General features: G+C 32.7%; 2 protein-coding genes across 3 annotated transcripts; both read right to left on the minus strand.

Moving 5' to 3' along the window:
• Nucleotides 1-332: 332 nt before the first annotated feature.
• Nucleotides 333-9722, minus strand: LOC129873844 (membrane-anchored ubiquitin-fold protein 3-like). The gene is made up of 4 exons (XM_055949035.1): nt 9620-9722; nt 9346-9525; nt 7168-7338; nt 333-612 (listed from the first exon to the last, which is right to left on the minus strand). The coding sequence occupies exons 2-4, from the start codon at nt 9473-9475 to the stop codon at nt 557-559; spliced, it is 357 nt and encodes a 118-aa protein (XP_055805010.1). The 5' UTR covers nt 9476-9525; nt 9620-9722; the 3' UTR covers nt 333-556.
• Nucleotides 9723-12308: 2586 nt separating this feature from the next.
• LOC129873591 (diacylglycerol O-acyltransferase 2D) lies at nt 12309-17262 on the minus strand. Of its 2 annotated transcripts, XM_055948714.1 has the most exons (9): nt 16978-17259; nt 16796-16870; nt 16624-16709; nt 15190-15296; nt 14947-15102; nt 14442-14528; nt 13667-13764; nt 12766-12853; nt 12309-12637 (listed from the first exon to the last, which is right to left on the minus strand). In XM_055948714.1, exons 1-9 carry the CDS (start codon nt 17178-17180, stop codon nt 12536-12538), a joined length of 1002 nt encoding a protein of 333 aa, XP_055804689.1. In that variant the 5' UTR covers nt 17181-17259; the 3' UTR covers nt 12309-12535. The 2 variants fall into 2 exon arrangements, with proteins under 2 accessions (XP_055804689.1, XP_055804690.1); XM_055948715.1 differs by lacking the exon at nt 12309-12637 and having other exon boundaries at nt 12760-12853; nt 13618-13764; nt 16978-17262.
• Between the last annotated feature and the right edge of the window lie 3050 nt (nt 17263-20312).

Below are 20312 nucleotides of genomic sequence, written 5' to 3' on the forward strand. Positions count from 1 at the left end.
GACAGTCTGATATACTAAAGCTTCCGTTATGTGCAGGATCCGACCACAAGGACCTATTGTACGCAGTCTTATCTTGCATTTTTTTTCTAGAGGCTATTTGCAAGATATCTAGCATGTCTAATCTAAAACAATAAATATAATTCCTTAAACGACATCAATAAATATTGCTTGTCGCAGTGATGCACCCGTTCCCATTTAATTGCATGGTTTGCCCTTCAATTTTTTATTTATGCATCTTTTAGACATCAAGATTAGAGTATGCGGGGATAATCACGATCTTAGTTGAATAATAATGACCCAAAATAGAATAACTAGTGCTCGGTAAAATCCTATTGCATGCAATCCAGCACGCGCTCTGTATTTCTGTATAAGAAATCTGCAATTACAAAATGTACACCTACCAAATTCATTCAAACAAATAGACACGCTGTTACATTGAAATGCCGCTCAACGAACAAACAAGTAACAATGAGCTATCATACTGTTTACCCTGAACTTCACAGCAGCAGTTTACCACCAAGAATCCCACAGGACTAAAGTTGAATCACTTACAATCTCACATTATGGTACATGTGCACGCACTTTTCTTTGGAGTCTCGTCAATCTTCTTTTCTGTCATATAAAGACAAGTTTCAGCAGCTAAAAAAAGAAAAAGAAGAGAAAAGTGTGCACCATGAATTCTTAACACCACACCCTTGACTGAAGAAACTCGTTGAGGATAATAAAACAGGCACAGGATTGGACTTATACATATATTCAAATAAACAAATTTTACAAGAAAAGCACAGGGTTAGGGGTTGAGGGAGTGGCAATGAGCTATCATCTTATCCTCAATTCAGTATTAGAACAAATAGGGTTCATGTCAAGCTCGAAGGTACAAATCTTATTTAAGTACATTTAATGAAGCTCACATTTACATGAGAGAAGTATTTCCTGGATACTACTACAACTTCAGCATTAGACGAAAATAGACATCCGCCAAAAATTAGTGGAATGTTAATGAAATGGCTAACTCGAGAATTTCCAATTACACAGATCTCCCTGGGATAAGATTTAAGTAAAGCACCTGGACATGCACATATAAGCAAGTACACTTCAACAGGAAAGGTCAAAATCCACTAGCAAAGTTAGATCTTCATTAAATTCAGCAAAATTGAACTTGCACAAATCACCCGACTCACCTTGTTTCTCCCTCGAATCTACCACTTCATTATCCACCAAAGCTACATCCAAAATCTGTCTTCCATCGACAAAAGCATTTTGCAAAAATGAAAGTCTCGTAACAAAACTCTCTCAAGTCTACTAAAAATGATCTAGTCGAAGCTTCCCACTAGACTAATAGGTTTGTAGTCCCCAACACTAGAAGCCCCTTCCTTTTTAAGAAAAATGACAATCAAAGAAGCATTTAAGCTCCTTTCGAAATTACCCCTCCTAGAACTCATCAATAGTACTTACTACATATGTTTGACTGTACAACAATGCTGAAAGAAAGCCAAAGTGAAACCATCTAGACCTCGACCCTTGTCACCCGCACAACACTCCACTGCCTCACACACCTCCCTTTTGTCAATCTTCCTCTCTAACCACTCACTATTATCCTCTCCAATCTGATTGAAATCCAACCCCCCCTAAATTTGGCCTCCATTCTGCTTCCTCTTTGAACGATCGTTCATAGAATTGAACAATTGCTCTTTCTACTTCCTCCTCTCCCACATGTATGGTCCCCCCCCCCCCCCCAATCCCAACTTCTACTGACTCTATTAAATTTCTCCTCCCATTTGAAACTGTTATCCTACGAAAGAACTTGTGTTAGAATCCCAATAATCCAACCCCAACTACCTCAATTTTTTGTCACCAACTAGTCTCTTGAGCCAAAAAAGCTAACTCCATTTTTAAAATTTCTTTCTCCATTTACCTCTCGTCCAACTCCCTTCCCACCTCATTCATAATCTCCCTCATTTTCACCTCTACACTCCCAAACACTACCTTATTCTACACCTCTCGTCTTTCTTCAGCATCTTTAATTTTTGTGCAGGTTTGAAAGATGATCTCCCCTCTACGGCATAGCTACCCCACCACCCAGCTACTCTATCTCAAAAGTTCGTCACTCATAACCACATGTTCTCGAATCTAAAAAGTGATCTCATCCTTCTACCTCTACACCATCCAACATAATAAGTGAATGATCTCCACAGGAGAGGGAAATGGATCATGCTTGGTGTTGAAAGTGGCACCTACCAATGGTAAATCTATAAGAAGATGGTTAGCAATAAATTACGAGAATCCCTCCATGTCCCTAGAAATTACCTGGCAACCCAACCTCTCCTCCGATAATCTTTTAGTGTTAAAATCCCTTCCTAACACCCAAGAAATCTCACACCTCTCCATCCAATCCCCTAACTCCTCCCAAAATTCAACCTTAGACCCCTTCTCTACAGGTCCATAACCCCCCCCCCCCCCTCAAAACAAAAAAAAACTCCATTCCACGCTATTGTGTTTCTAAACCGCACCCCTAACATGAAACTCCCCCTTGTTAACCTCAACACATTCCACCTTTCTATCATCCCAAAGAGTAAGTATTCTCACTTTCCCGTGCCGGAAAATAATCACTCCCCACCCCCTCCCACCCCCAACACACACACACACTCTTTTAATAGTGCTATCCATCAAAGTCTCCATTTTTGTTTCTTGAATACATATCACATCTGCTCCTATTTTGGAAATAAAAAATGAAGTAGGAGCATTAGTCACTCTAGAAATGGGCTTATTGTCCAATTCCAAATTATCATGTCAAGGTGTTGTAAATACTCTCTTTTGGTAAGAAGATACTTTATTTACCAAAAGAACAATTCATTTATTTTCTTAATTTCAAGTTCATTAATGTATTCTTAACTTAAACAATTCATATGGGCAACTTCACATTAACACTCCTAGTCCCAAATTCATTTCAAGAAAAGTCTATTGTTTATTATTAAGTAAATTAGTACAATATACAATAAAGAGGAAAAGGAAAAACATTTTCTACATACATGCCTTCCAGTGGCAGATATGTAAGTAGAAGCGATAGTCTTATTGGAGGATGACGGCTCCTACTAGAGTAATACATATTGGTTGAAATATCTTATACACTACATTATTTAACTTAAGTTCGCACTAGCTCTCATAAAAGAATAGGGGATGCTGTCACAAAAGAAAAAAGGATAAAGTAGTACACAGAAAACTCTTACAATCTATTCACATAAGAATATTGTGACTTCAAATCTCTCCAACAACATTTTACTTTATTTTTTTAAACTCCTTATCAAGAATCCAAAAGGCTTAATCCTAGCAGTTAAGAAATCAAATGTTCCAACTCTAGCCCCCCTGTCCAAATTAGACAGATGAAAGCGGAGGTAAAAACGACATAAATGTATGAACTTGACCGTGACCGAACAGGGACATAAATTTTTTTAAAATCTTATTCAATATTTTAAAATTTCTTAACTGTTTGAATTAGATCTACACTTCCTTCAAAATCTTAAATCGAGAATAAGCAGAAGTTGTTTACAATTTTCTTGGAAGGCTTCCTCATCTTTTGTTAAGTAAAATACAAGATGAACTATTCTCATTGTTAGAATAGGAATAGATTATAGTATCCTACTTAGAATAGGAATAGAAATATGAATAGTTTATAGTATTCTACTTGGAAAAGGATTGTTTTATAGTGTCTATAAATAGGGTCTTTGTGTAATATTGTTCTTACACAATTTAATAATATTTCCCCTATATTTCTCACACTCATCACTCACTTATTAGGTAAACCCTGTTGCTATAACATCATTCTTGTCTATGTTCCTCTCTGGAATCTACATATTTGCTCGTGGCTTCAGTTTACAGCCGATGGACTCCCACCACTACTCGTCAAGGTCATTACAGTGTTATCAAAGGCGAAAAGCGCAAAAAAGTTTTAAGGTTCATTGGGGCTTTAATCGCAAAGCACAAATAAAGTGTGGGAAAATGAAAAAAGGCGCAAAGGGAGAAAAAGATACAAATATATATGTTTAGTCCAAGATCAATAATTATAAGCATGAATGACAAATATATGACCAAAGAAATTGAAAAAAAGGTATGATAAAGTGAAATATCAATTGCTTAGTGTCACTTCTTCAAAAGAGGCTCATTGGCAAGGAGAAGTTTGCCTTAGAACCTTGATGACCACACTGAAGCACACATAAAGCGAGGCGAAGTGCTAAACACGTTTTGAGCTTCGCTTCAGGGCTTAAGCGCGCTTAAAGCGCACCTTTGACAACACTGGATCATTATTCTCTTTCTAAAAAGGTTTACTTTTCTTGATTTTATGGCTTGGTGCTTTAGTATTCTCTCATTTATTACATGTGTCTACTAAGGCAGAATAGCCTTGCCCATTATTATTATGAAACAGAAAGAAGCCTCAAAAACATAGAAAGTATGGAAAATTAAGAAGAAAGAGATATAGGAACAGAAAACTACTTCAGAGATGAAGGAAACTAAACCAGACGAATAGCATGTTTTGCGAAGCTTCTGAAAGGCCAAAAGTTCTTTTTTTGAAAAAAATAATATTTATTTTAGAGAATAAAGGTGTTTGGTCAAAGCTTTTGGTGAAGAAATAAGTGTTTTTGAGTAGAAGCAGAAACCATCTTTCTACTTTTAAGAAGCTGAAAAAAGTAGTTTCTCCCCGAAATAAATGCTTTTGCTTTTTTAGGACAAGATTACCCATATTTTACTTTATTTTTAATGAAGGACAAGATTACCCGCATCAAAAGTTCATGTTTACCGTATTAAAATTAGTAGTAACTTTCTTTTTCGGAAGTTTGCACTTTAAAACACTTTTTGAAAACACTGGCCAACCACAAATTACTAACAAAAACACTTCTCAAATGATTTAGTCAAACACAAAATGCCCAAAAAACTTTTTAAAAGAAAGCACTTTCGACAAGAATACTCTTCAAAAAGTACTTCTCAAAAAAAGATGATTTCAACAGCTTTTCCAAACATGCTAGAAGTCTCATTTACTAACAGCTTTTCCAAATATTTTCCCTCCTTTGTCGATTGCTGTGACTGTTGCTAAGGTTAGCTCGTCTTCTCTTCTCCTTCTCTTTTTGTTTCTCTACAACATATGTTTCTCTTCTCTCTTCTTCTTTTCAATTTTTTGTTCGTAATGCTACTTAAGTAGCGTTACTCTCTTCTTTGTTTTCCTGATTTTAGGTTTTCAGTTACTGTGTAAGCCTGTTTGTAATGCTACTGCCATGCACTGCTTTTTTTTTGCTACTCTGTTCTGTCTCTATTTTTTTTTCCTTTTGGTTTTTTTTGTTGTGACTGAGTTACTGTTTTGTTATTGATTGTAGTAAGTTGTATATTCTTATTCGATGGCGCAAAAAAAGAATCCAGCTTGGGCGTATGGAACTCCGATGATTGCTCCCTTTGTGATTTGTTTAAGCATTTGCTTTATATGTTATGACTTGTGAGGATTATTGACTATCTAGTTATTTTTTAATCTAAGAATTGAAAGATTTGCTTTAATATTTGTTATTTTTATAATAAATAGCGCTTAATTTGAAAAAAGTGTGTGCTTCGCTTCTCGCTTCTCGCTTATGTAAAGCGAGCCCTCGTCGCTTTTTTCCGCTTCTCGCTTCTCAAAACACTGATTTCTAGTCCTGAAGGCTTGTGAATATGATACTAATATGGAAGGAATGTGATCCCAACTATTATTACTAAAGCAAAGGATGCTTTCCACAGATGATCTAATCTCTTGAGTCACTAATATGTGTAATGTTGCTTTTGACAAGTTTCCTGGACCATATATAGTAGATGAATCCATGTATTATAATCATTTATTCAATCTCAATTCTAATCATAACATAATTTTTTAATCTTTTTGGGGAATATCAATTCTAATTTTGTTGTTCTTATTGTTCTATACACATCATCACAAGTTAACTTTTTTGATCATCAGCATAATCACAATATAATTTTCAATCCTGGTATATCTACAAGATGCAACTTGGTATATATAAAACGATACTTCCCCCGTTTCCACTCAAGTATCCTACTTTCCTTTATAGTATATTTCAAAAAGAATGTCTTTTATAGTTGGTTAACTCTCTAATTCCAACACTCTACTTAGCTTTTTTAAGACCACGGGATTCAATGGGCATTTTGGTACATTACAAATATCTTTAGTTTATGATTAGAAGATTCAAAAGTTACTTTGTTAAAACTCCACGCCTAGTCAAACTTTGACACTCATATTGAAATGGACAGAGTAATGTTTTTTAAATGCAAACTTCATTAAATTAGGTGAAATCAGACTTGATTAAGCATGTTCTTAGTCGAAAGCTCATATTAATTACAACTGTGTCAGGATAAGTAACCATAGTTAATATTTGGTAGGAGACCAATCTAGGTACATTTAACTTAAATAGGTTTAGTAATTTGCTTTGGAGCAACTCTTGCATATGTGGATTATGAATCAGTCAAATTTGAAGGCATGTAAACCCTATACTGTAAGACATAAGCTAGGTTTAGGTTTTCAACTAGATCTTCAGGTTAAGCAACCTGCTGCTCTCCTTTTTTATTGTTACAGTTTATGAATATACAGTTGAATTTGTAGTAAGCCCATTTTCTCTCTTCTAAAATGAAGAAATGACATGCAAGCTAAGACGTGAAAGTACAGAAACTGAGTCTCCATCATTTGAGGAGTTAATACTATCTTACTTATGATGGTTGAAAAAAAAATCTAACTTCATACTTTCTGTTCCAAAAGTTAAAATATTCAGTATACCATATGAACAAGCGCAGTTAAGACAACATATCTTTGAAAATGGTCCCCGGGCACGAGCCATTGTAATCATCTGGAATTTTTGGCACGTACCATAGAAATTTCTTTGTAAGGCAAATATTGTCAACAACCATAGACATAAACAGCATTACCATGTTAAAAATAAGGTACGTACAACTAAGTTACTAATTATATTGCATGACAATTAAGATATTAAAAGGCAGATAAAGAAGATTATTGTCCTTATTTTTTTTAACACACAGATTTAGTTAGATTACATAACAGAAACAACAATATCCTCAAAATACAAATACATTATACAAAGGGGGAAACCAGTGTATATTACCACAAATCAAGTAAGAGGAACTCACCTGATTTTGATTTACCTACTGATGGCTGTACAACAGCATGCATGGTAAGCACACCATTAGGCAGTTCACCGAAAGGAGTTTTACATTGACCAACAGTCTTGTTGTTTTCCAAAATTTTCCCAGCACTTATTAACTTGACATCATTTGCCGCCTTAGGTGCAATTTTTTTATCTGCCAAGAGAGCATCACAACTTAATCTCAGGAAAGTAGAGGTCACAGAAAAAAAATAACAACCTTTAGCAACTTTCCTGAATATATAGTTCATAGTAAGTTAATAGAATGAAAATCTGCCAAACATTGAAGGCTTTAAAGGATTTAGATATCAATACACTTACCTCCATGGCATAGAATAAAAAAAGGGATAGCCAAATTGCAGGTCATAACCAATTCAGCTCAATCAAAGTTCTTATTTCTTTTAATAGGTAGTAATAACCTCAACCAATTCTTATACTGATTTGATTATTCAGTCGTCCAGTGAGGATTGGGCTTGAATTTTGGTCCCATTTTGTTAAAAGCTCTTTTTAACAAAAGTTAAAATATCAGTCAGTTATGCTTCAAACTCTTAAGTTAATTGGGGTCGGCCAAAATCCTCTTTATCAATCTCCATTTAGCACCAATTAATTACAACACTATATAATTTGTATTACAAGGCAAATATGAGTTCTTTAAGACTAGCTGTTCACAGACCTCACAAGTCTCTCCTCTCTCTATATATGTGTGTGTGTGTGTGCATGCACATATACAAATACCTAATGTAAGAAATAATAACTATTAAACAAAGAAAATGATTATCTGGAAAAAAAATACTAAACAACTTAAAACTAAACAAAATATATAAAGTAAAAATCATGTCAATCAAATGCAAAAAAAAAAAAAATGGTTTAACCATGAGGTACTCAGAATCCTCTTGTCCAATTAATCCAAATTCACGCCACATAAGGTCAAAAGAGATTTCTCCATTCTCAGGATTCAAACCCAGATCTCATCCACTCTACCGCATCCCTTAGTGTTAATTCAAAAATCATTTTACATTTCTGAATTAGATGTAGAAGCAGTTAAAGATGTTCGCCAACTATGAGGTTGGGTTATGGAGAACAATCAGAGACTTTTGGCCAATGATAAAAGAGACCTTTGGCCAATACGAGTAACCTTTTACACAGCCAATCTTTTCAAAGTATCTTTTGTGCATGGCCAGTGATTTAAAACATGTGTATGTCAGGCCCCAATATGGTCGTGACACATGTCATTAACATTTAATTAAAAAAACACAAAAGATGACAATTAGACCCCCATTTTTTATCTTCCCAATCGTGGCTGCCACCAAGCTGGCTGTGACAAAGTTTCCATAAACAACTAGTTTATTAAAACCCAAAATAATTTGAGTACAACAACTCAAAATTCAACAAGACCCAATTGGATTTTCAAGTTTTCTCAATGCCCAACAATGGTAGATTCCATAATTTTTCCACCCAACCTTCACAAAAATCAGTGTTAAAGCTTTTTAAGTCTAACAAAATAATTGATTCCACAAAATTTGAACAACAAACACTCATTCTCATATCTGATATTTCGAATCTCCTATGTGGGAGAGGAGGGGAGGGGGTTCTATGGGGAATGGTGATACCAAATATGGGCTGGGACAAAATTCTCACAGGCACAACACATCTATTTTGTGCACACTGCAAAAGTTGTGTTGCTTGTTGGAAACTTCAGAAAGGTTCGGTGTATAAGGATTACCTGTGTTGACGAGGTGTGCCACAGGGATTTGGCCTAACTAGTTATTCTGCTTTTCATTTTGTATATAAGTGGTTTGGTATCAGAAGTTAACATGGCTACGATCTCACAGCTATTTGATGTGATCTTTAGGCCATTCTCATGATAGCTTTATCAATCAAAATCTCAGATAAAAAAATCCATCGCTTGATTGCATAAAATCACCAAAATCAACAACTAAAACGCCAAAAATGCAAACCAAAAAAAAAATCTTTCGAACATTTATTTGGGTTGGAGGCGGAGAAGGTACTGAATACTGATTCTTACCGTGCCGGGTGTCATTAGATTTATGAGTATTCTTATCAGACCCTGTTTTCCCGTTTCCAGAAACAATTAACAAAAAAAAGCATGTTGATTACGCTAAAACTAGCCTCCAAAATTACTAAAAGACGTAATTGTACTAACCTTTAGGCCACTCAGCGACAATTCTCTCTTTAAGCATAGCTACGGTGGAAGCCGGTGAGAATCGAAATGGACCCACATCTGATCCATCGAACAAACGAAACTTAACTTCTACCAAATCTTCCTCCGGCATTTGCAATCGCCCACCAACCTCTTTCTTCTTAGTTTTTTCACCTCCGAAACCTAAATCGCACAGCTTAACGCTCATAAAAAAAAAACTGAAAAAGAGATAAAGATGAGAAGCAGGTACATAAGCAACGGGAATAAACAAGTTTACCAGTGGTTTAAAGAGCAACGATTATTCTGCTTGATTGCATTGAAACGCACAGCAAAAATGAGGAACCCTAGACACAACTCAGCTCCACTGTGTATGACCACGATATATATGTATCTCTATTAATAAATTAAATAATTTTGTTAGATATTTTATTTAGACTCTTCAATTAAATTAAATTTTTAATTCAATACCTAAATTTCTTAATAATTATTTTTAGTTCAAATTTTAAAAATAATATGTAAGTGCTCTCATTCATTTATTAGAAAATATTAAATAATTAAATTATTAATTTGAAGTTAATGCATATAATTAGATCAATGACATATTTTATGTGGTTAATTTAACTATTAATTAACGAATAAAAATATTACAAGTATTTAATTAAAATACTTTATTAGGAATAAGATATACAATTGAAATATGATTTAGTTTGAGTATTTAAATAAAATATTCTGATAAATTTAATGGATTAAGTATACTCACTCTGTTCACTTTTACTTGTCATATTTGAATTTGACATATTTATTAAAAAACAATGATGAACATGGCTAATTTACAATATTATCCTTATTTATTGATGTTTAGTATTAGACCTTCAAAAATAATTTGAAAAATAAATAATTAATGTTAATGGTAAAAAGAAAAAAAGAAAAAATTGTTTTTTTCTGATATGTTAAAAATGAAAATATATTTTTAAAATAGTGAATAAGAAAAAATGAATAAATTATTTTTATTTTATTTCTTATTCAATATCTAATATCTATATTAAAATTTGAGTAAATTTAAATTTGCGCTAAAAAAATTTTATATTAAAATGTAAAGCGCTCCTATCAAAGCTGACTTCCCAATGTATGAATATATGATACGTATGTTCCGCATGTGTTTTTTCGTTTTTCCTTATTTAGAAGTGCTTTTCAATCAATTTTCTGATTTCCGAGTTGGGAAAGTGAGATTCCGAATTTAGGGGATGTGTAAATTTAGGCTTAATCAATGGGCAAATGTTAGTAGTAGTATTAGTTTATTGTTTTCCTTTCTTATTTAGTATTCAATAATCAATACTCACAATAAAAATCTAATTAATGCAGATTTGCATAATGTCATCGAGTAAGATTCATTTAGAATATAGCTTTCTATTTAACAAATTTTCAAATAAAAATTCCAACTTTAAATTAATTTGCTATCAAGAGTAACTTTAACGGTATTTTCAAAAGCAATAAAAGGCATTTCAAGTTGATCTTCAGATTTTAGGATGTCCTTTGTGGTACTATATATATTTGATTGATTTCATGTGGTTGAAGGATGTTATATATATATATATATATATATATAAAAGCATATAATTTTTGGACGATATATGTGCTTAAATTATGTGTGACTCCTATTTTGATTAGAAGTAAGCAATTGTTAATTCACATGTCTATTTCAAGCAGATGGTATTCCTAAAAAGTTTAGTACTCTCTTCTTTTTTAATTTATTTGTTTTATTATTCCTTTTAATCCGTTATGTATTTGAATAAATATATATTAGGTTCACATTTGTATGGACTCCTATATTTAGTACTTCCTCTGTTCAATCTATTTTAAACCGGTAATTAAGAAATATTAAAAATGTGATTAACTTTACTAATATGCCCTTCGTTCGAACCAATGCACATAAAAATAAATTAGAAAAAAAATATAAATAGCTAGTATTGAGAATTATTCACATTCAAAAAGGTCATATTAATTATAAGGATAAAATAAAAAAACAATAATTAATTTTATCCTAATTTAATAAGTCATCAAATAATATAGGACAACTATTTTGAGTAAGATGCATCAAAAAGAGATGATATGTACTTTATAGAGTGTCACATTAATCTTCATTAACTAAAAAGTAAATGCAACCAAAAAAAGAACAGAATAATTAAAGACAGAAGTTTACATTAATTAATTCCTATAATCCTCGAGCACTTTCTGTTAATAATATCATATGGGGTAATTGATATATATCTGAATTATTTTAGTAGAAAACGGACTTATATAAAGGGACTATTTTTTTTCCTCATATACACATACTGCCGAAATTAATTATGATGAGGACAAAACATCCTCCCTAAATTCCCTACAAATTAATTAAATACACCACTTAATGAAATTCCTTGAGTTTTAACTAATTTGAGCTGCAGGTGGTGGCAACACATAATTAATTACCTGCAGCGTAATTATTGTTATTCGATACTATTCTTAGTTTTAAATAACTATATAAAGTATCAATAGTTAATTTTAGAGTTTTAAAACATCATCAATAAAATTAATTTAGTAATATACACTTCTAATTAAAGCAAGGGTTGTATCTTGTCAACGAAGGCCAAATAACATGAAACGCAGGGAGAGTTGATAGTTTTGAAAATCAAAATATAACTAACTGAAGTTTTCATCTTTACCTTTACTCAATAAAGGTAGAGAGAGAGATTAATGTGATTAAAAAATAGTAATATTAAATTGAGATCAATAATAAATAAGAATAATCTAATCAAATTATACTTCTAGTTAATATTTTTTTAAGTGGCGTGAAAGAAACAACAAATAAAATGAACACAGGAAGTATATATCCAACCCAATCACAGTATTATCATGTTTAACTAAATTTTCTTTATTTTATACTCCTTCCGGTCCATTTTACTAAATATACCCAATCAGGCGATAGCTTTGCAAAATTATTAGCATTTGAGATTGCTGCCATAGAACCTTGAATACATAAAATTCAAATCCTACAAGAGCTTTACGAGAAGTTGAGATTTGTAACAGATCAGTGACTACAAATTACTGCCCCCCTCCATGACTAGAGTTAGATGCAAATAGGGAGAGAGAAGAAAATGAATAAAACGGGTAATACAAATATAGCCACCAGAAGATTTAGAGTCATCATATAACATTAAACAACTCTCAGTTGGAGATCTTCATAACCAACCCTCTTTTTGTGCCTTTCAAAAAGTTCTTGCAGTGCTTCAACAAACCGACTGTGCACTTCAGAGACCTTCACCACAACAAAAAATTAAAACATTAAAACTTGCGGCAAAATCCACTCTCTGTTGCATCACTAGTGCATTATTTCTAGGGTCAACAGTAGAAAACGAGACAGACTAGCAGGGTCAACTGACATACCGCTTCAGGGGTTGGCTCTGGATTTTTCTTGAGCACAATTGGCCTGCCAACAACAACATGCATCGGTCGTTTAAATGGTACAGGAGAGCTGCAGTGAAACACCATGACATTACAAAGATGAACGTAGCAACACGAGTGGAAAAAGGCATTATAGACTTTCCCAAAAACATTCTAGGGACTACTATGGGCATCGAAATCCATCTTATGATGGCTAGCACTACACTCATTTTTCCTCTATTCTATTCAATACAATAATTTACTCTTTCACTGTTGGTGCTGATTGTGGCAGCTTTAAATTATTCCATCAGGACAAATAAGTAATAAAGTAACAAAAGGTCATAGAGAAAAAAAAACTGGAATAAAATTAAACCAATCCCAATTAGCCTAGGATGATGGCTATACGTAGCTGGCCATTTTGTGTCATTTTAGCCATAAAAGATGGATTAAATCACCCTCATCAAACTCAAACAAATTATGGACGTCAAAGATTTTATTGTATTCAAGAAATACCGGAGACTAGTTGCGTACGGTTCAAAGCTTTGTGAATAATAGGCAAGCAACTCCACTTAAATCGTAACACGGAAATCAATGTAGTTTACACTACTAAAAACAGGTCGAAACCGACCACACAAAACAGACCTCCTGAGGTCGGTTTACTCAGAAAAAAAAATGCAGGAAATATATTAACCAACCTGATACCAGGCTTTTGTAAAACAGCTATATTTGAAACTGTGAAGTGTGCCTATCTTACACATCACAAGCTATGTGAGGTGTGCCTATCTTACACATCACAAGCTATGGACTTAACACTAGACCAAAGCCCCACGACAAAAGTCAGAGATTTTAGACTACCTTCCTGGTGTAGAATCAATAGAAACTCAAAATATCTGAAATAGCATACCCCAGCACGCCCCAAAAAAGAATTGGAGTGAACTTAATGAGTCTAGAGAATTCCAAGTACAGTTTCCCGCTAGGCTTCCACCATTTGTAGACATCAGTCTGTAGAATTTAGATAAAACTGTAAGCACAGATCAGGATAGTTTTTCAAAGCAAAATGACCACAAAAGCACGCATAGTATGACAATAAAAGTTTCCCAAACAAGACGAAGATAGGCATTTACTTTTCAGAGGAAAAATTTTAAAAGGCAATAAAGAACCACAAGGGAAAAAAGAAATTTCTACAGACCACATTAGCAACAACATAAAGAAACAATACCACAAACAAGAAACAAGAAAAGCTTAACGTCCCACTTGCGAACTTTATCCAGGATGAGCCAGTGCTTGTGAAATGACCACATGCAAAGGTATGATCTTTCCTTAAAGAGTACAATGTCTGATATATCAAACTAGACTTCCATCCTTAGACACAAAATATGTTTTTCAATAAAGATAGACATAAAAGTATATGTTAACCTTTATCCCACAAAAATAAAATAAAAAATACCATAAGAAAGACAAAAATAACATACAAAGATATGTCAACCCAAATATTTTAATAGCTTGCAAGAAAAATATTCAGTCCTGCTTGAAATTTAAATCATATAGACAGAAACAAAACTCACAGAGGATAGAGAACATTTCATGCCCGAAAAAAGACATCTTTATGCATCAAAGCACAAAGATGGAAGTAAATACCTAAACATTACGGAAACAGAAATAGAAGAACAAAATATCACCTGGCCGAAACAGAAAACAGGAACCAGTGGTTTGCCCGTCTCTATGGCAATTCGTACAAATCCTTTTCTTCTTTGAAGGTACGCAATCTATCACAGGTTAAGAGAGCAATCAGATTTAACACCTTCCTATCCAGCACACACAGTAAAGGATATGAAATAATCTCAAATTCACACATATTGGTTTCCTCAACAGGAACATAAGATGCATAGAAATTCTTTTACCATTCCATCAGTGCCAAACATACTTTAGTTTCTGGTCACATAAGAAAGAAAAGCTGGAACTCTTTCCTCAAATAGCAAATCGTTTACTATCCAATGAAGAGAGTACTCGCTGACAAGAGAGTAGAGCTTATATAATCTTTTGTTAAGTGCCTACTAGTTATTCCTGATCAAAACTCCTTTTTATGGGTGAAACCAATTGGTCTTAGCAGGAGTTAGGAAGAAATGTAGTGAGTACAACATAATATACTGGCTTGAAAAATACAATCAAGTTTCGAGATTGAACCTCTGAATCGTGCTCCATATAGAATGCCTCTTGAACTCCACCTGGCACTATGATGCAGCTGTGACCAGATGCCAAGAAGGATTTAAAAATTTTCCTCGTTGCTGGTGCAAGTCCTAACCATGTCCAGATATGCCGCAAGAAAGGTGTATAGAACACCTGTCAATGTTTCTTCATTAGTACATGCTACAGCTGAAAATAAGACTATGTACAATTTAAATATAAGAACAAGGAATCAAGTCATACAGCAGTACTCGCAAGCACTTTGATTTTTGGGAGAGGCATGAAACCTGTAAGATCAGCAAGGGCAATCACCCCAATAGGCCAAACGGAATGCGGCTCATACCCGAAAACTGTAAGTAACAACAACTGAGTTAGTCTGAAGAACAGGAGATTAAGATTTCTGATTTTCCATTAATACCGCTAGCACTCAGAATGATGTATCTAGTTTCTTGGTGAGATGTAGAAACAGATATCATCTGCCTACAATGGAAAGGATGTGAGAAAGTGCCCCTTCAAAAAGAAGTGGATAATAGGAGTAATATATTATTCTTCACAGCCGTAGGCTTTGAGAAAAGAAACAGAGGTAATTTTAGAACATAAGCAAGCAAGAGAAATAAAGGTTAGAGGATTGAATTACCCAAACTACAGAATACTCAACAAAACAACGGGGTAGGAGAAGAGGACCAAGAGAGCAAGCACACGGGAGGATTTCTTTTTATTGCCCTTAATCATTAAGGTATACTCGTTTGTTCTAATTTCTTTCAAAAATATTTTCAAATCCTTAGAAAGTAATTCACTCTGAAGGGGAAATTTTCTTGCTATGGTCCTATATTTCATTTGTTCTAGAAATGCAGATTTCACATGCCAACACTTAAGGGCCAAGACCACATGATATAGCTTTAAACCTGTCTATTTTAATTCTTCACAAGACACCAAGCAAACGGAATCAGAGTCAAATCATACAGAACCATTTTAGAAAGAGTCACGGAGAACAGGCTGAGCGGTCAAGCTAATGATAACACAATGAAACAAAATCATGTATCCATCCAGGCTCCGCAGTGGATGCAAAGACTGAGAAGCTATGCTCCAACGAGTAGAGATCACTATAGCGAGAGAAATTTATCAAGTGAAGTGCATCAAAGTAGAATTCTCTAGAGAGCATTTATGCAAGTTAGAAGGCAACTATGGTTTAGACAAAAGCAATCCTGCCAAGCTGACACTGGTTTACATAACTAGTCATCTAAAATCAATAGCATTGATCAACTTATGTAGAGGCAAGCACACTCATCACTATTTTGACTGAGGTTGCAGTTGATTTGGCTATTACCTTCAATTTACTCCATCTGTTTCAAAAAGAATGTCTATTTTCCTTTTTTGGTAACTCTTTAATTCACTTTACATGTGACAATTTCAAGATCATAAGACTAAAGACATTTTAGTACATTCTACAAAATTCAAAAGTCAAAACCGGACCAACAAATTGAAACCGGGGAGTAAGATATTTATATGACAACAGTCACACAATTATTCCAAGGAATGGGCAACTTTATGATGGGAGTAGATTGTTTGGTAATCCCCAATTATTTTGCAAGTTCATGAGCACATACAAAAGTATAAACTTTAATCAGCCCCTGATGTTTTGGAAGTAGAAAGGATGAATAGTAATCCTTAATTTACCATAAGCCTCGTTAGGATCAAATGCTTTGATGTCCTCTACATACAAATGCACCGGAAAATAACCACAAGCATGCTTACAGATGTACCTGAAGAATCCCAAATTTCTGTATCAATATTTTCCACTTAATCAGATATATACTAAATTGCACCCAAAAAAAAAAAAAAAATTTACCTAGCTAATCTTCGCCCCAAGTTATTCTTCTCATCAATCGGAATCAGCATAAGTATAAGCAATATTCCTATAACTCTGAAACAAAATTTCAACAAAAATAAAAGTCAAGTTCAAGCTACTGTACTGGGTAGAAAGAAATAAGAGGAAATAAAAGATATAAGTGAAGAGAAAATTAAACTAACGCGAGTGCTTTTGAGAAAGGAAGAAATAGAAAGGAAGCAAGAAGGATTAACAAGTTGAAATGGACGGAGCCAAGCCATAGGACCAACGCCAATACGGTGTGCAGTAATGACCCGGAATCCGTCCCTTTAAATTCCACCGGCGTCGGAGGTGACGCCGGCGCCGGTTTTTGATTAATTACAGAATCCTCCTCTTGCATAGCCATGAGTCAAAATCCAAATCTAAACGAATAAAACAGAAAAATGAATATGAAATCAATGAATTGGTTATGAATTTATAGGAAGAAAGTTGGAATTATATTAGCCTGTTTGGATTTTATAAGCGTTTTCCACGTATAAATTATTTCATCCAAATAAATTCAATTATTTATTAAAATTTATTTTAAATATAAAATAATTTTAAACTAATTAATTAAACATTCAAAAAATATCAAAAATAACTTATAAATTAATTCAAACAGCCTCTATACGTTAATTTTTTAGATAACGAGGAGTGTTGGTGGTAGAATTGATGATGTTGTTCCAGTGACTTCCCTTTGAAAACATCGACTTTTTTTTATTAATGAGAACGTACAAGTTTCAAATCAAAATTATTAAAAATGTGAATTTTATATTTAAAATATTATTTATTAATTTAAGAAATGTAATTTTTTTTATCACTCTTATTATAGTCTGTATTTTGTTTTTTTTTTTAATTTTAAAAAAATTATCACATTATATTCTACATGTATAAAATATTTTACCTTGATAAAAATTAAATAAATTATTAAAAGTTAAAATTAAAGATTAAAGTATTCCTTCCCCCTCCAAAAAAATAATAATAATTGTACTATAAAATATTATTTTTATTTTTGTTATATCTGATACACAAATAAAAAAAAAATCTAAAAATATATATACATATTTTACTCAAAACCAAAAAAATATAAAAATAAATTAAGAGCGAGGGTTAGGAAGAAGTAGGAAAGTGGGGGTGAAGTATGGATTTTCTTTAAAATATTTTATACAAAAAATTTTAAAAAATAAAAGGAGGGGATTGTTGGTCTAGGGGGGAGGAGGGAGGTGGTGGAGTGGATGAGAAAAATGTTTTAAATTTTATTTTTTAAAAAAATAATATTTTTTTAAAAATAATTTTCATTTTTTAAAAAAATGATTTTTTGAATAAAAATACTTTAGTCTTTAACTTTTAAATAATATTAATAATTTATCTAATTTTTGTTAGGTGGAATGTCATGTGGCAAGGTCTTTACAAAAAATAGAGAAAGTGAGAGAGCGTATTACACACAATACTAAGGTGTGTTTCTCAATACTAAACGGAATAGGTATTAGTTTGGTAATGATTGGAGCAGCAAACTCGGATTCTCCAAGAATCTCATTTTTTGATAGTAAAAAGGGAAAACTAATAAATGATAATTTAAGTATGAAACTCACATTTTCAACAGTTTAATTATGAAACTCAAAAAATAAGATAATTTAAATATATTTTTAATACTTATCTTTTTATTAATATTATTTTTTCTCTTTGTGACTTGTGATTTTGAAGTCAGCACGTGGAATCGATGGCTTTTTATTTAATTTTGGGAAAAGGATGGATCTATTTAGGATATTCACAAAACACGTGGGTTCAAAGAGCATATGGTAGGCTGATAAAATATGGGTCACATTCGGCGTAACTATCTTTCGTTCGATTCAATTTTAAAATTTATCAATTTAATTTATTGATTATCAATTTATAGATATATTAAATAATTATAAAATATTTAAAATATTAGTTTATCAATTATTGATTATTATCATTTTGATTATGAATTTAACCATTTATAAAAAAATTAAAAATCACTTAGAAACAAGATGAGAAATCAAATAAATCATGTATATAAATTGACAGATTGCATCTTGCTCAAAAGCAAACAACGACACATTGTAAAATAAATTTGGTTATCGGTTAAGCCGTTAAAAAAGAAATCTGTTTAAAATCGATAATCCGATAATAAAAAAAAATCAAAATCATCACCATCACCGAAATCATTAAACCAATAATTCATTACCAGTAAACCAACCACCTTTTTCGATTCGAATTATTAATTTTGATTCGATTTTAAATAGCCCTACATTCCGATGTCACTGTTCATCTGTATCTATTCATAGTTAATTTGATAAAATAAAATGATAAATTTATTACATTATTTTGCTTTATTATAAATTATCTACATATTAAGAAATAACTGAATAAATAAAAATAAATATTTATATGTTTTAATATACAAGACAAATAAAAATTTACGCAGGGGAGTACTACCCACTTGTTTTTTTCAAATGGAACTTTCTAGCGACAAAAGTTTCTTTTTCAGCCAAACATTTGGCTAAGGTCTCTTTTACAACCAGTCATTTTACAGAATGTTGGTTGAGATTTTTTAAATGTCAAATTATATTACTTGTGTAAAGATTTCAAATGTATAAATCAAGTTAATAAAAAAATAATAATTTTGTTATAAAATATATTAACTTAACAAAATAAGGAGGAGAGAGTAAGACAAAAGAAAGAGAGAATTGAGAGATGTATTCGTCCTTTTTATTTTCTGTGTATCATCCTTTTACATTGCAAAGTATGCAATTTATAGACCCAAAAAAGAATGATGGACACAAGTGGGCAACTTGCCCACTTACAAGAAAAAGTAATCAAAGTGGACAACCACCACACTTGTTCTTTAACACTCCCCTTGGATGTCCACGTGAAATGTGGCTCGTTAAAAACCTCAATAGAGAAAATCAGTGGGAAAAATCTTAATGAAGGAAAAAGAGTACACACATCTGGTAATACGTCTTAAATGCTGCCTCATTAAAAACCTTGCCAGAAAAATTCAGTGGGACAAAACCTAGACTAAGGAAAAAAGAGTGCAGCGCATATTATATTCCCCCTGATGAAGACATCATCTAATATCTCGAAGATGATGCATTCCAATCTTGTGTCTCAATTTCTCAAAGGTTGAAGTTGGCAATGTCTTGGTGAACATGACTGCTAAATTATCACTTGAATGAACTTGTTGAGCATCTATTTCACCTTTCTGTTGAAGATCATGAGTAAAAAAGAATTTTGGTGAAATATGATTTGTTTTGTCTCCTTTGATGTATCCTCCCTTTAATTGAGCTATACATGCAGCATTATCTTCATACAATATTGTTGGAGCATCTCTTATTAAAGAAAGGTCACATGTTTCTTGAATGTGTTGAGTTATTAATCTTAACCAAACGCATTTTTGACTTGCTTCATGAATGACTATTATTTCTGCATAATTTGAAGAAGTGACAACTATAGTTTGCTTTGTTGAACGCCATAA

The sequence above is a fragment of the Solanum dulcamara genome, chromosome 11 (genome assembly GCF_947179165.1).
Source record: "Solanum dulcamara chromosome 11, daSolDulc1.2, whole genome shotgun sequence".
NCBI lineage: Eukaryota > Viridiplantae > Streptophyta > Magnoliopsida > Solanales > Solanaceae > Solanum > Solanum dulcamara.